This window comes from Saccopteryx bilineata, chromosome 2, assembly GCF_036850765.1.
Source record: "Saccopteryx bilineata isolate mSacBil1 chromosome 2, mSacBil1_pri_phased_curated, whole genome shotgun sequence".
Classification (NCBI taxonomy): Eukaryota; Metazoa; Chordata; class Mammalia; order Chiroptera; family Emballonuridae; genus Saccopteryx; species Saccopteryx bilineata.
This window is the reverse complement of record NC_089491.1, coordinates 44261995-44278354: the sequence shown is the minus strand read 5'-3', so window position 1 is coordinate 44278354 and position 16360 is coordinate 44261995. Positions and strand designations below refer to the sequence as shown.

Sequence of the window (16360 nt, the reverse complement as noted above, 5' to 3'; positions counted from 1 at the left end):
GGAAGCACCCTCTGACTATCACTTGTTTTTGTCCTTACAAAACTTTTGAAGGGCAAAAAATTCAAAAATGAAGATATCAAACAAGCACTGGTTCAATTTTTCGCATCAAAAAATAAAACATTTTTCAAAAATGGGATATACAAATTGCCCTCACACTGGCAAGAAGTCATTAATAATAATGGCAATTATATTATTTAATAAAGTTTATCTATGGTAAGAAAAATTTGCATTTTGTTTTATTCCAAAAATGGACAGAACTTTCTGGTAGACCTTATATATTATTCCTCATATTCTTAAACCTTCTGAAAGCCAACTTGTCCATTAAGACACAAGGGCCACCTACTTAGGGAAGCCTTCCCTTATCCCTAAAAGTCAAAAAGTCAAAAGTCCTTCCTCCATATTCCCGTAATACCCTCTATATTTTTAACCAGAGTCGTCATATTCTCCTTTATATTTTGAACCCCATTAAAGCAGAAACCTGGACTGTTTTACTCTCTGGTATGTCGCTTCAGTGCCAGGCTCACCATATACATTCAAATGGGTAAAATGTTATCTGTCTTTCCTCAACATTAAAAAATTAAAGATGTTCTGAATAAATGGAAAGACAGCCCATGTTCACAGGTTGAAAAACTTCATATTGTTGAGATGGCAATAGGCTCCAAATTAGAGTTACAGATTCAGTGCAATTCCTTTTAAACTTGCAACAGGCCTGAGATGTGCCAGGGCTTTGGTAGCAATGCTTGCTGGTGGATGGGTCTGTGATTTATTAAACTTTTTCCTTTAGCATTTAGCACTTAGCATGAGACCTAGCACTAGAAATTTGTTGAATAAGTTACTTTCTCTGTATTACCATTAATCTTTAAAATATATAGCTTTGAGAAATATAAAGTATCCTCATATTACAGAAACGGGGTGCTGAAGGTTGTTCCCTTTGTGTTTACCTGAGATAGGGACAGACAGACAGGAAGAAAGAGAGATGAGAAGCATCAATTCATAGTTGCGGCAACTTAGTTGTTCATTGATTGCTTCTCATATGTGCCTTGACCCGGGGTGGGGGGCTACAGCACAGCCAATGACCCCTTGCTCAAGCCAGCGTCTTTGGGCTCAAGCCAGCAACCATAGGGTCATGTCTATGATCCCATGCTCAGGCCAGCGGCCCTGTGCTCAAGCTGGTGAGCCTGAGCTCAAGCCGGTGACCTCAGGGTTTTGAACCTGGGTCCTCTGCATCCCAGTCTGACACTATCCACTGCGCCACCAGCTGGAGAGGCTAGAAATAATTCTTAAAGGAGTAATCTTAAAATAAGCACCTCAATAGTCCTGGCAAATTGTCTCAGTGATAGAGTGTCGGCCTGGCATGTGGATGTCCCGGGTTTGATTCCTGGTAAGGGCACATAGGAGAAACGACCCTCTGCTTCTCCACCCTTCCCCCTCTATTTTCTCTCTAACTCCCCTCCCGCAGCCAAGGCTCCACCGGAGCAAGGCGACCCGGGCGCTGAGGATGGCACCATTGCCTCCCCTAAGGCTCTAAGATGGCTCTGGTTGCAACAAAACAACAGCCCCAGATGGGCAGAGCATCACCCCCCAGTGAGCATTCCAGGTGGATCCTGGTCAGGTGCATGCGGGAGACTGTCTCTGCCTCTCTGCTTCTCACTGTCTCTCTGCCTCCCTGCTTCTCACTTAAGAAAAATACAAATAAATAAATAAGCAGCTAGAAATTTATCAACAGCAAAAAAGTTGATATTTCTGCATATTAAGTCAGTTTTGTTTTCTTTTGTATTTTTCCAAAGTTAGAAGCGGGGAGGCATTTAGACAGACTTCCGCATGCACCTGACTGGGATCCCACCTAGCATGCCCACCAGGGGGCGATGTGCTGCCCATTTGGGGCGTTGCTCCGTTGTGGCCAGAGCCATTCTAGCATCTGAGAAAGAGGCATGGAGCCAATCCTCAGCGCCTGGGCCATCTTTGCTCCAAAGGAGCCTTGTATGCGGGAGGGGAAGAGATAGAGAAGGAGGAGAGGGGGAAGGGTGGAGAAGCAGATAGGCGCTTCTTCTATGTGCCCTGACCAGGAACTGAACTTAGGACTTCCTCACGCTGGACTGACGCTCTACCATTGAGCCAAGTGGCCAGAGCCTTAAGTCAGTTTTTATGGAGAAACATTACCTAAGTGCCTCATTTAATAGTGTGATTCTAACCCAAATATACTATCCACCAAAAACAAATCGTGATCAATATATAAAAGTTAGTTGTGGAGGGGGGGGGATGCATTCAAGGCAACACTAGAATATAAACACAATAAAAAAAGTTAGTTGTATTTCTGTACACTAGCAGTGAATAATATGAAACTGAAATTACAAAACAAGTCCACTTAAAATAGCATCAAAAGGAATAAAATATTTAGAAATAAATTTAATCAAAGAAGCATTAAAACATGCACTGAAGCCCTGGCCGGTTGACTCAGTGGTAGAGCGTCGGCCTGGCGTACAGAAGTCCCGGGTTCGATTCCCGGCCAGGGCACACAGGAGAAGCGCCCATCTGCTTCTCCACCCCTCCCCCTCTCCTTCCTCTCTGTCTCTCTCTTTCCCTCCCGCAGCCGAGGCTCCATTGGAGCAAAGATGGCCTGGGCGCTGGGGATGGCTCCTTGGCTTCTGCCCCAGGCGCTAGAGTGGCTCTGGTCGCAAGAGAGCGACGCCCCCGGAGGGGCAGAGCATCGCCCCCTGGTGGGCAGAGCATCGCCCCCTGGTGGGCATGCCAGGTGGATCCCGGTCAGGCGCATGCGGGAGTCTGTCTGACTGTCTCTCCCCGTTTCCAGCTTCAGAAAAATACAAAAACAAAACAAAACAAAAAACACCATGCACTGAAAACAAAAATCATGGTTAAAAAGTTAAAGATGTTCTGAATAAATGGAAAGACAGCTTGTGTTCACAAGTTGAAAGACTTCACAATATGGTATTGTTGAGATGGCAGGAGACTCCAAATTAGAGTTATAGATTCAATGCAATTCCGATCAAAATTTCAGCAGGTGTGAGATGTGCCAGGGCTTTGGTAGCAATGGTATATTCTGCCAAGCCTGAGGCTCAGCAGCGCCTCCCCCTGGAGACCACTGCAGTCAGCCAGCCACTGCTCCACTGTAATCATGTGCAATGGAAAGGCAGTGATCTAAAATGCCTATATTTCAGAGGTGAGACAACAGGACTCAGTGGAAGGTGCTACTCAGGCTGCTGGAGAACTATAACATAGAGGAGAACATTACAGCCCTTTTGAAGGAGTTTGACAAGAAGTACAACCCCAGCTGACACTGCATCATGGGGAGGAACTCTGGTAGTTACGTGACACACAAAACCAAACACTTCATCCTCTTTTTTTCTGGGCCAATTGGTCATTCTTCTGTTCAAACATACTATAGTTAAAGCATGAACTGTGCCACACACCCAGTGATCGATCCATCTGAATACAAGAACTGCAGCCTAGATGACAACACACTGAAATCTGCAGCCTTGCCTAAAGGAACACCTTGATCTTGAAACTTTATTGTGTTGTTTTCTACATGGCATTCTCTGCTCATTGGTGTGGTTATAAAATAGCGAAACAACTTGTATTTGTATTTACTTTCTAAGCCATACCTTTCTGTCCCATGTTTTTCTCCTTAAAATCCATTCCTTTTCAAAATATATAAATCTGTTGGAAAGAAAAAGAATTCCAACGGCTCTTTTGCAGAAATGGATAAGCTATTCCTAAAATTCATATGGAAACTCAAGGGACCTCAAATGCCAAAACAATATTGAAAAAAAAACAAATCTGATAGTCTGACACTTTACTACTTCAAATTTTACTACAAAGCTACAGTAATCAAGATAGTGTGGTACTGGCATAAGGACAGACATGAGCCAATGGAATAGAATCAAGAGTCCAAAAACAAACCGCAACATCTGTGGTCATCTGGTTTTCAACAGGGGTGCCAAAACAACTCAATAAAGAAAATACAGCCTGACCAGGCGGTGGTGCAGTGGATAGAGCATTGGAATGGGATGTGGAAGACCCAGGTTCGAGACCCTGAGGTCACCAGCTTGAGAGCAAGCTCATCTAGTTTGAGCAAAAAGCTCACCAGCTTCAACCCAAGGTCACTGGCTCGAGCAAGGGTTTACTCAGTCTGCTGAAGGCCCGCGGTCAAGGCACATATGAGAAAGCAATCAATGAACTAAGGTGTCACAATGAAAAACTGATGATTGATGCTTCTCATCTCTCTCCATTCCCGTTTGTCTCTGTTTATCCCTCTCTCTGACTCTGTCTCTGGGGGGAAAAAAAAGAAAGAAAATACCATTTTTGTTCTACAAACAGTGCCAGAACAACTGGATTAGCACATGGGATAAAGTGATGTTAAACATGTACCTCACTTTATATACAAAAATTAATCCAGCCTGACCAGTGGTAGCACAGTGGATAGAACATCAACCTGGCATGTTGAGGACCCAAGTTCAAAACCCCAAGGACACCAGCTTGAGCACAGGATCATCAACACTATCCCAGGGTCACTGGCTTGAGCAAGGGATCACTGGCTTGGCTTGAGGCCCCTAGTCAAGGCACATATAAGAAGCAATCAATGAACAACTAGTGACACAACTATGAGGTGATGCTTCTTATCTCCCTTCCTGCATTTCTCTTCCTTTCTCTCAATAAAAAAAAATTAATTCCAAATGGTCCCAAGACATAAATATGAGCTAAAACTATAAAACTCTTAGAAGAAAATATAGGTATAAATCTGCATAATCATGGATTAAGTAATGGTTTTTTAATTTTTTAAAATGGGTTTTAGAGAGGGAGACAGAAATATAAATTTCTTGCTCCACTTATTTATGCATTCATTAGTTGATTTTTTAAAATTTTTCCATTGATTTGAGAGAGAGAGAGAGGAGAGGGAAAAAGAGAGGGAGTGAGAGAGAGAAGCATCAACTTGTTTCACTTAGTTTTGTACTCATTGATTGCTTCTCATACATGCCCTGACAGGAGATTGAACTTGCAACCTTGGTGAACCAGTCCAATGCTCTAATCAGCTGAGCTATCTGGCCAGGGCAATAATGGTTTTTTATATATGACAACTAACACACAAGCAAAAGAAAAAAAATTAGATTATATCAAATATAAAAACTCTTGCAATGCAAAAGACATCAAAAAAGTGAAAAAACCCACAGAATGAGAAAACATTTGCAAATCACATATATAAGGTACTTGTATTAGGATATATAGAGGCCCTGGCTGTTTAGCTCAGTGGTAGAGTGTCGGCCCAACATGTAGAAGTCCTAGGTTTGATTCCCGGTCAGGGCACACAGAAGTGACCATCTGGCCCTGGCCGGTTGGCTCAGTAGTAGAGCGTCGGCCTGGCGTGCAGAAGTCCCGGGTTCGATTTCTGGCCAGGGCACATAGGAGAAGCGCCCATCTGCTTCTCCACCCCGCCCCCTCTCCTTCCTTTCTGTCTCTCTCTTCCCCTCCTGCAGCCGAGGCTCCATTGGAGCAAAGATGGCCTGGGTGCTGGGGATGGCTCCTTGGCCTCTGCCCCAGGCACTAGAGTGGCTCTGGTCACAACAGAGCAACGCCCCAGAGGGGCAGAGCATCGCCCCCTGGTGGGCAGAGCGTCGCCCCTGGTGGGCGTGCCGGGTGGATCCCGGTCGGGCGCATGCGGGAGTCTGTCTGACTGTCTCTCCCCGTTTCCAGCTTCAGAAAAATACAAAAAAAAAAAAAAAAAAAGAAGTGACCATCTGCTTCTCTACCTTTTCCCCTTCCCTCTCTCTCTTCCCACAGCCATGGCTCGATTAGTTCAAGCAGGTTGTTCAAGGTGCTGAGGATGGCTCCATGGCATCACCTCAGGTGCTAAAAATAGCTCAGTTGCCGAGCAGTGGAGTAGTCCCAGATGGGCAGAGCATCGCCTGGTAGGGGACTTGCTGGGTGGACCCCAGTCAGGGTACATGCAGGAGTTTGTCTGTCTGCCTCTTTGCCTCTCTACCTCACTTAATTTAAAAGAGAGACAGAATACATAATAAACTCTTACAACTCAAGTTTGACCTGGCCAATTAAACTGGAACAATCAGGTCTTTACATATAGTTTCCCTTTTTTATGGGAGATAGTGAACTTTGTAATAAACCTTACTAAGAGAGGACCTCAGTACCACTGAAAGTAACTTCTTTCAGGAAAACTGTCATTAGTATTCTTCCTCTCTATTTGTTCACAATCCAGTAGAATACTTTTGATTGTAGATTCCATTACTCTTCAAGTCTTGGCCTTCTTTTTGATGACTTGGCTGTGCAGGTCATAGGTACTTTGCTCTAACAAATTATTCCTTAATATTGGCAGGTACTTGCAAACTAAAGGGAATATGCTTATCTCAGAAGGCTTGTAAGGGAGAGACCACCATGGTAATGTCAGATTTAATTCTAATATACTTGTATGTAATAGCTAAGAGAATCAAATGCCAAAGACTGACTTTACTGTTAATTTGATCATATAGCTATACATGTACAAAAACAAAAAACTTACTGTTTTACAGTTCCCTTGAGGGAAAAAACAGTTTTCAATATCTTTGTGCTTACCTCATGGAAACCATTCTTCTTGGTTTTAAGAAAATTTGTTTTCTAGCAAGAGTTCACCAATAACTCACAAATGTAATTGTTACTAGGGAAATAAGTAAAAAATAGCCAAAAACTCATGGTTAAAAACCCACTGAAAACATTGTTTAATTCATAACTCAAAGAATTAGTTAAGAAGCACTTCTCATGGCTCTAAAAATATTCAACCAAGTCTTTGAAATATCTTATGAGAATAGAATTCACATAAAACTTCCCAGAGACATAGCAAACTAAAACTCTTGAGAATTTGTTAAAGTTTTACTTTTTTTTTTTTTTTTAAGTCAGAGGAGAGGAGATAGTGAGACAGACTCCTGCATGTGCTTTGATGGGGATCCACCCAGCAACCCCTGTCTGTGGCCAATGCTCAAATCAACTAAGCTATTCTCAGTGCCCGGGGCTGACACTCAGACCAACCAGCCACTGGCTGCGAAATAGGAAGAGACAAAGAAGGGGAAGAAGGAGGAGAAAAGCAGATGGTTGCTTCTCTTGTATGCCTTGATCAGGAATTGAATTGAACCCAGGACATCCACATGCTGGGCCAACACACTATCCACGGAGCAAACCGGACAGGACCATAAAAATTTTGATATACATAAAGTAAGCAATCACTTATGTGCTGAAAAGTTATCTCATTTTGACATCCAACTCTATAGAAACCTACTTAAAATTCTATCATAAATATATACTTTAGTTTTCACCATGCTTTTATGTATTTATTTGATAAAGCAAAAGGCTATGTACCATTAGTAAAAATAGCAGTTTCCCTCCCAATTAATTTACTTTGATTTCATTTGAAAAATAAAATTTTGATTTGAAATGCAAATGAATGATTCATAACTTTTATTTTAAAGGTCTGTTTGGTATTTTAGAAAATATCATTTAATGTATTCCATTAATAAGATTATAACCTGGGTCATTCTGGTCATGTTCCAGTCACCTGGTGCTAGCTGGGAAATGGTCCAGTGCAACAGAGAGGGTTAGTTCCAAGTTTCAAATGAACAATTCAGATGCTGCCCAACCCCCAGGTGATGGGAATTTCAAAAGGCAATTGGCCCTCAGTATAAAAATACCTTGCCTTGTTCCCACTCTTCCCATCTAGAAAAAAGAAATCATGCTAGATAGTAACAAGACTTTAGCAATTTTTATACTTATTAATGATCAGAATTATAAATCAGTTGAATTCAGATGAACTCCTCACTCCTTGTCAGAGTGGATAGCGAAATACCACTGCAGGCCACAAACAACAATAAGTAACATGAATTCAGCCTCTCAGGGCCGGCCAGTAGCTGGTTTGTGATCATGAATGGAAGTCTTTTATCCAGAGGTTTTTCAGTAGAAAAAATCAGGGATACTCTAGTAGAGAAAAATTAAGCAAAAGGGTTAAGTAGTGTTTTATAAAGATAAATTCTGTCAATGCCAACAATGTTTGTTTTGGCATGTTATTTGTGGTTGGTTCTTCAGTGGTAAAACCACTGAAGTCCTATTTTCTTTCCTCTACTACGTTATGGCTGTTGGAATTTATCCAAAACTGTATCTTATAATTCTCTTATTGAATGGCTCTACAATTTCCACTCAAATTCTGCCTAGAGGAGCTTCTTTTCATATAATTCTCAATTAATAGTAGTCACAGGACAAGGAACCAGTATAAAAACCATAATGTATATATATTTTCAAATGGCAAAATCAATGCTACATAGGAGTATTCTTTAGGGTTTAGAGATAGCCAGAGATTGAAGTTGTTTCAGTGGTGTTGCCAAAGAAATGAAATGCATTTGCTCAAAATATTTTTGCAAGTTCTTTGCTGTTCTATAAAATGCTTTAAAATAAACCTCTTTTGTCCCCTATCAGAACTATTTAACTCCTGGTACATTGTGGGGAATGAGGGTAAGTAAAACTATAATTTGCATATAATTTGTTGTTGGTAATTGAAGAGAGGGTTGGGGTCGGAGGAGTGGTTACTTTAAAAGACTCTTGAGATTAAATAAATTCTAACATTTACCACTTTGGACTTGAAAAATTATACCTTGCTTTGTATATACTTTAATAAGCTTGAAAACAAAAAATATTATTATTCATATATGAATATTCATATATTATTTTAAAATACATTTCTTTTGTTTTAGTTTAAATAGCCTAAATTTCCAAAATAAAAGTATATATATATATTTTTATATTTAATTTTCCACACTTTTGTTACAAATGGTTTTGTTCTCTGAGAATATAAGGATCTTGCTCATTATAACAAAGTATGTGAGATTGTTGTATTTTTATTTTAAAGTACTATGGAGATAACTCAATAGAGCTGTGTTTAATGATTTATCAGTAGAATCTAATACCTAAGCATAGGTCAATATATCTGGGTTCAATTAAATTACGTTGCTAGCATTTCAAATAATGGCATTTCTCTTAATTCACTGTGGAAATTCCTAGAAAAAATATAGACAAATAACTGCAGAATATCAAAAGCCAATATTGTAACATCACATTTTTCTGGGCTTTCTATAATTTCTCTTGTTCTAATTACCTCCATGTTGAAGTATTCTTGGTGTCAACATGAAGGTAATAAAAACTAAATACCATTCCAATATGTGGTGTCATGTATGTATGCACTGTATTCCAAGAGCAAGGAATGGAAGCAGTCAGGCAATAAGGGCGCATTGTTTGTAGAGAATTTAAAAACAACAAAACTTATGAAAGGTCATCTTGCTTTTTATTTTCAGGATCAAGGTCAACAATAACAGTGATAAAATACTTCTCCCTATTGGAGTCTCCTACTACCCCACCCTATGAACACTACTGTCACATGAGCTCAAAAATACAATATACCCAAAGCATTTGAGATATTTATTGTAGAAGGCTCTCATTCCCACGTTTATTTTCAATTTTTGAAAATATAAATGTAGCCTGACCAGGCAGTGGTGCAGTGGATAGAGCGTAGGACTGGGATGTAGAGGACCCAGGTTCGAAACCCTGATGTCGCTAGTTTGAGCATGGGCTCATCTGGTTTGAGCAAGGCTCACCAGCTTGAGCCCAAGGTCACTGGCTTGAGCAAGGGGTCACTCGGTCTGCTGTAGTCCTCCGGTCAAGGCACATATGAGAAAACAATCAATGAACAACTAAGGTGCTACAACAAAAAAATCGATGCTTCTCATCTCTCTCCCTTCCAGTCTGTCCCTATCTCTGTCTCTCTCTCTCTCACACACACACACAAATACATACAGTGTGTCCGTAAAGTCATGGTGAACTTTTGACCTGTCACAGGAAAGCAACAAAAGATGATAGAAATGTGAAATCTGCACCAAATAAAAGGAAAACTCCCAGTTCCATACCTATTCAGTGCAGTTCGATGTGGGCTCCATTTGTTGCCACAATTTGTACCCTGTAAAACAGAGACGTTTAACACTTTATGAACTGTAGTCTTGTTTAGGTGTAATTGTTGAGCACATGCACGCACAGATTTTTTAGGGCTCCTTAGGTAGCTATCCCGTATAGCCTCTACAGACTCGTCACTGATGGCCTGCAGAACGGGGTTTCCCCACCAAACTGCCGGTTTCCTTCAACTGCTTATCCCACCGAGTAATGTTATTCCTATGTGGTGGCGCTTCATTATAAATGCGCTGATATTCAAGTTGCACTTTGGTCACGGATTTGAATTTAGCGAGCTACAGAACACACTGAACTTTCCTCTGTGCCGTCCACATCTCAACTGGCATGGCCGTGGGCTGCCCCGCTGTATACACGGTGTTACGTCGTCATCTGCGCATGAGCACATGCTGCCACATCATCCTACAGAAACTGGGTTTTCCTTTTATTTGGTGCAGATTTCACATTTCTGTCATCTTTTGTTGTTTTCCTGTGACCGGTCAAAAGTGCACCATGACTTTACGGACACACTGTATATATATAAAGTACCTTCAGTATTATGAAGGTGGCTTGCCACTTGCGATAACTTTAAATGTAAAGTATACAGCCTGACCGGGTGGTGGCGCAGTGGATAGAGCATCGGACTGGGATGCAGAGAACCCAGGTTCAAGGCCCTGAGGTACCAGCTTGAGTGAGGGCTCATCTGGTTTGAGTAAAAGCTCACCAGCTTGAGCCCAAGGTCGCTGGCTCGAGCAAGGGGTTACTCAGTCTGCTGAAGGCCCGCGGTCAAGGCACGTATGAGAGAGCAATCAATGAACAACTAAGGTGTTGCAATGCGCAAGGAAAAACTAATGATTGATGCTTCTCATTTCTCCGTTCCTGTCTGTCTGTCCCTGTCTGTCCCTCTCTCTGACCCTCTCTGACTCAAAAATAATAATAAATAAATAAATAAATGTAAAGTATACAAAAATGAATATTTTTTAAAATTCCAGTGAGGTTGAGAGAATTGTGGACATGAGCTCATAGATATAGTGGACATTGAGCATTCAGCTATTGATAATCTGGTGTTTTAAAAAGTCACAAGTATGTGCCTAAGGACATAACTGAAAAAGCAAAATATCTCACACTTGCATTTAATACACGACTTTGTGTTGACTATAGAACCAAACCCGCTAAGGATTTGACTCATTCTAAGACTTAGTATAAGACCTTTCTTTTTTCTTCATATAAGATACCCATTCTCAAATAAGAATTTATCACTTTATCGACCTGGACTAATACAAACAAGCCAAATGATCGTGGCAATCAAGTCCACATTATTGAAGACCACATGTATTTTTGCTGACGCCCTGGACCCTAAGTTCATGAACATATAAAGAATTGTGGGAGCTCCCCCCAAAAAAGGAACAAAAAACAATTAGCGAAATAAAATAAACATTAAAGCATAAAAGCACCTCCACTGATTGATGTTCTTACTGCCCATAGTTACCCAATGGAACATACTTCCACTGTTACCTATAACACTCTGGAGTTAGGGAAAGAGCTAGTACTTTTCAGACACAAACATGTTTTCTTTCAAATGCTCTGGTGTAGGTAGGGAAAATACCCATAATAAAAAAAATGAAAACTATAAACATTTTATATATATGCAAAAAGGCAAACACAATGACAAAATGTTTAAAAGAAAGCATATGAAATAGAAAGTAAAATTTATTAGTAGTATATGTAAAAAAATTTTTTTAGTTGTCTTAGGCAGATGCCTTCATTTTTCTTTGTGAGGGTACTTACTAAACTAGAATGAAAAGAAGTTTATTTCCAGAATATATTATTTACACTTGTGTTTGTGTGTTTATATGAACTCTGTCATAGCATATAAAGGATATATATGTTTAACTAGAAGGAAGGAAAAAACTTATCTGTTATTTAGAAGTCAGTTCACATTTGCATTATTAAATCTAATCATTGTTGGTTGGACATAAATTTTCTTTTTTTGTTGGTGAGGAGGCTTTCAGAAAATATGTTTATATTTCCACTGGTAAAACGAATATGTGTCCATTTCTTGGGCAAGCAGGATCTCAGCATCAGAATACATTCTTGCATTAATTATTTCTAAATTATTGCTTAATCTTATAAGGAATTTACAATTGAAACCTTCCATTAATAAATATGTATTTATTAATAAATATATAATTGTGCTTTGTTAAGGCCCTGGCCTTTTGCCATTTATATATTGTATATATACCTTATGTATGATATACATTAAATATATATCATACAAACCAAAGGAAACTAGGCAACTCACTTAAAACCAGAATCTAACTTCTTATAGTCTCTGTTAAAAATAAAATTTCCAAGGTCATTTGTAAGTTCATTGTTGAAGCAGTTTCTCATCAGGCCAATGTTATATACTGTGGTTCAGTCCCAGGTAAGTCCACAGAAGCCTATTTAACCCTTAATTTAAAGGAATTTTGGTACCATACTTAAGAGATAGAGAAACTATTTACCATTTTAGAAGTTTGTTTGGGTTTGGTTTTCTTTTCCTACAGGAATTTGTTTTTAGCTGTGGGACCAAGGAACCCTACTCCCGAAGTTCTAGAAACTAAAAAAGGAACCACTAAGTCTTTGAGCACCAAGTTACAGTTTGGGTCTTAAGTAAGATGATCAGGTCAACAGTAATAGAGAATGGGACAAAAGAAAAAATGAGTAACAGCATCAGATAAGAAAAAATGGAGTCAGCAAGGAAGTGGGTGACTAATTGAGTAGGCATTCATAAGTAAGGGTGGTTTTGCTACTGTCCCACCCAAAGATTAATTAATTTAAGAAACAAGTTTATTTTACAAGTGAAAGTTTAGAAAAATAACATTAGTTTAAAAAGTAATAAAATACCTCTCTGGTCATTATAAGGGGATGTTTTCTGTGATTGAAAAATATGATGCAGAAGTACAAACTGTATTTAATGTTGGGCAAATCAGTGTTTAGTTCTTAATTTCAAACAAAAGTTATATTATATAACAAGAGTTAGGTGAGAGGAGGGGAGATAGTGAGGCAGACTCCCACATGTGCCCTGACCAGGATCCACCTGGCAACCCCATTTAGGGCTGATGCTCAAATACCAAGCTATTTTTAGTGCCTGAGGCCTACGCACTCTGACTAACTGAGCTATCCTCAGCGCCAGGGACCATGTTCCAACCAATTGAACCACTGGCTGAGGGAGGGGAAGAGGAGGGAAGGGGGAGAGGGAGGTGAAGAGAAGCAGATGGTTACTATTCCTGTGTGCCCTGACCAGGAATCAAACCCGAGACGTCCATACTCTGGGCCGATGCTCTATTCACTGAGCCACTGGCCAGAGCCCAAAACATATTTGAAGAAAAGTTTTTGTTTACATATGTGCAGCCTCAATGTAATATGTCCTGTGTACAAAGCCTGACTAAGTAAGTAGAGAAAAATCTCAGATTAAGCCCATCATATTATTAGCTAAAGCTCCTCTGGCTAGACTTCAAGCTTTATGGGTGTACTCCCTATGACCAAGTATCTTCCCTTGAAATGTTAGAATGCTTCAGTGTTATTCTAGTGTTTCCCTAGAACTGCACCCATTTCTCCCATTTTTAGTATCATAAAGAGAGATATGTTGAATAGATAGGGCAGGAGAGAAATGAAAACTTATATTCTGTAATATTAAAAAACCAATAATATAACATTCTAAAAATGATTCCAGAAAAAGAACAGAGACCATGTATTAAAAAATCAATACTGATCACTCAACCTCTGTGGGCTCTGAGGACCATCAATTAACCTTAATCCACAAGCCTCACCAGCTGCCTTAGCCCACAGACTGCATTTTGGCACAGATTTTCAGCTGTGTCAATATATATGCAGTAGGTGACTTTCCTTCTGACATCAGCAATAATTAACTGGATCTTTTTAAAATAACAAAAATATACTTGTATTTGAAAATAATAACATAAACTTATAAGATATAATTACTGCAAGTATAACATACTTATATAATAATATACTTGTATATAATAATATACATTTGACAAGTAGTATAGTTTATTCTACTCTTAGTCCTATTCTTCAAATATGCCTGGAAAAGAATTTTAGACAAATTTACAAGTGGAAATATTTAAATGTTCCATTACTTGATAGTATTGGAAAATGTGTGTTTGGCTATTATGGAAAAGCAAATTAAAACTCCCCAAATGTACTTTAGAAGATATATACATGTATATAATATACAAAAGGATTAGGGATTCCTTCTTCTTCCTTTTTCCTGAGGGAACAGTTAGTGAGCTTAAGCTTTCATTTTTAACAGGTTAGAAAAAGGAATTTAGCACACATACTGAATAAAAGTTCTATTAGTAACTAAGTTTTTAAGTTACTTAGTTTCCTAGCTACTTCAATAGAATCAGCAGTCATAGATCCAGCCCCAACTCCAAAACTAGACCGTCGTATTGATAGTTCCAAAGCAGAAATCTGACGTAACTCTTTGCGACATAACTTTATAGGCATGACACCATGAAGCTGTCCCACAATTCCCATTGGCTGAATTTGGGGTGATGGTTGACTAGGAGGTTTTGCAAACGGATTTTCATCTATTTCTGCTTTATCCTCATCACTTAACAAATGCCCACTAGTGGGTGCTAAAGAGCTATAAATTGGAGGTAATTCTGGGCCATCTTCCCAGAGCTTCTGAGTATTTGGTTGTGTTCTTGAGCTGCTTGCCAAACTGTCTAATTCTCTTTCCCTCCCACTTAATTTCATACTTTCAGTTCTGGATACCCATATTAATTCTTCTGAAACTATGCCTGCTTCTTCTGAGTTCGGGATTCCACCTCCATCATCATGATCTAAAAGTAACACAAAGAGCAAAAAAAAAATTATAGAGATTTCCTCAAAAGCAGGTAGTTTAGTCATGGTATCTTTACATAATTACATTATTATCACTTAATATAAATTGTCTTTCAGCTTTTTTTGTTAAATGATTTCTTAAACAAATAGAAGTGTGAGTAAGGATTATTATTTTACATGTGACTAAGAATTTCATTCTTGGAACAAAGTTGAGAAATAGTCTACTAGTGACTTTGGTATTCCCTGGAACCCTCGCTGGCACCCTTCCACACCTGCCCTCCACGTGGGTTGCCACTGGTGGTCACATTCCAATTCCTGCCTAAGTGAAGCCAGCATTTCAGAATATTGTCTCTGCCCCCTATCTGCAGCGATTCTCTGGGACTTGGCATTTTATGTGTGAAAATCTAGTGTTGGTTAGTACTCCTAGCATGGTTCTGCTCTCTGAAAATACTCTGGGGTTCTACTATCAAAACAGAGATGGGAGCATAGCCCCTCCATGGGGGACACCCTGCTGGAACAAAGCTTGAAGTCCTGAAATCATAGAATCATCTAATAATTAAAGATAAAAGCGTACCTAACGGGAAGTCCATATAAGTACTGGACCTAATGTAATGAATGAAAAATGCCAACTTTAAAATATGTTGGCACTTGATTAGTATAGGTCTGGTCCTACAAATACCAAGTTTAAAAACAGAAGTTGCACAATGGTAGCTCCCAAGCCAAATCTGGCCCACAGACAGGTTTTACTTAGCCTATAAAATAATACATCACCCACAATTTAAAAATTAGAAAGTCTCATATAAAATATAGACTTCCAACATTTCTAGAAGAAAAGAACAATTTCCGAGCTAGCAGCAGTGATTGGAGCAGAGTGCCCCTGCAAGCAATGCGCAGTCCCACTCGGTTTGGCTTCCCTGGCTTCTGCAGGAATGTTAGTTTGTGATTGCTGCTTTAAATCAGAATTGATTTCCTAGCTTTTAAAATTCTCTTACAAAAAACCTAAACTAGCAAATGACATATATCCTGATAGGGAACTAGCAGATCCTCACAAAGCTGAACACAGAAAATGGCTCCAAGGTTTGCTGAGCTACCGGCAAGGGCAAAGGTGCTTTATCTTTCATTCCTGGTCCAGTATTCTAGGATAAAGATTGTCTTAGGATAGAAATATTTTGCAAACATACAAATACAGCCAAAAGACTAAACTTTCTGATTTTCAATGTAGTAATGCAGAGGTACTTACTAATATAATTTAAAAATTTACTTAAAATACTGCCTGCAGTATATAGCTGAACATTTTATTTGAAACACTGCCTGTAAAAAATTAAAATGTAAACAGATGTTAAGTGGAAACAGAACAATCAGCATAAGGTCAATTTAACTTAAACCACTTTCATATTTGAGATATCCAACATTAGACACCTAGTGTTTAAATGACCCATGTTTATACTACTGTGTCTACTAGACATCTCTTAAAATGACCATATGGTAAATGGTAGTATTGAATTTAAGATGCTTAGATGTTGGAACTTAA

General features: G+C 39.3%; 2 protein-coding genes and 1 pseudogene across 2 annotated transcripts in view; 2 read left to right on the top strand and 1 right to left on the bottom strand.

Annotated features, from left to right (window-relative positions):
* RMI1 (RecQ mediated genome instability 1) overlaps positions 1-16360 on the top strand; it is a 274637-nt gene that overhangs the window by 84983 nt on the left and 173294 nt on the right. The gene's annotated exons all lie outside the window — the stretch shown is intronic.
* LOC136322220 (dynein light chain 1, cytoplasmic-like) lies at positions 3134-3414 on the top strand (annotated as a pseudogene).
* The window catches only part of KIF27 (kinesin family member 27), a 93561-nt gene continuing 86519 nt past the window's right edge, over positions 9319-16360 (bottom strand). The window contains exon 17 of the mRNA XM_066256986.1: positions 9319-14828. Coding sequence (XP_066113083.1) covers positions 14344-14828 — 485 coding nt within the window. The 3' untranslated portion in view covers positions 9319-14343. The remainder of the gene's footprint in view (positions 14829-16360) is intronic.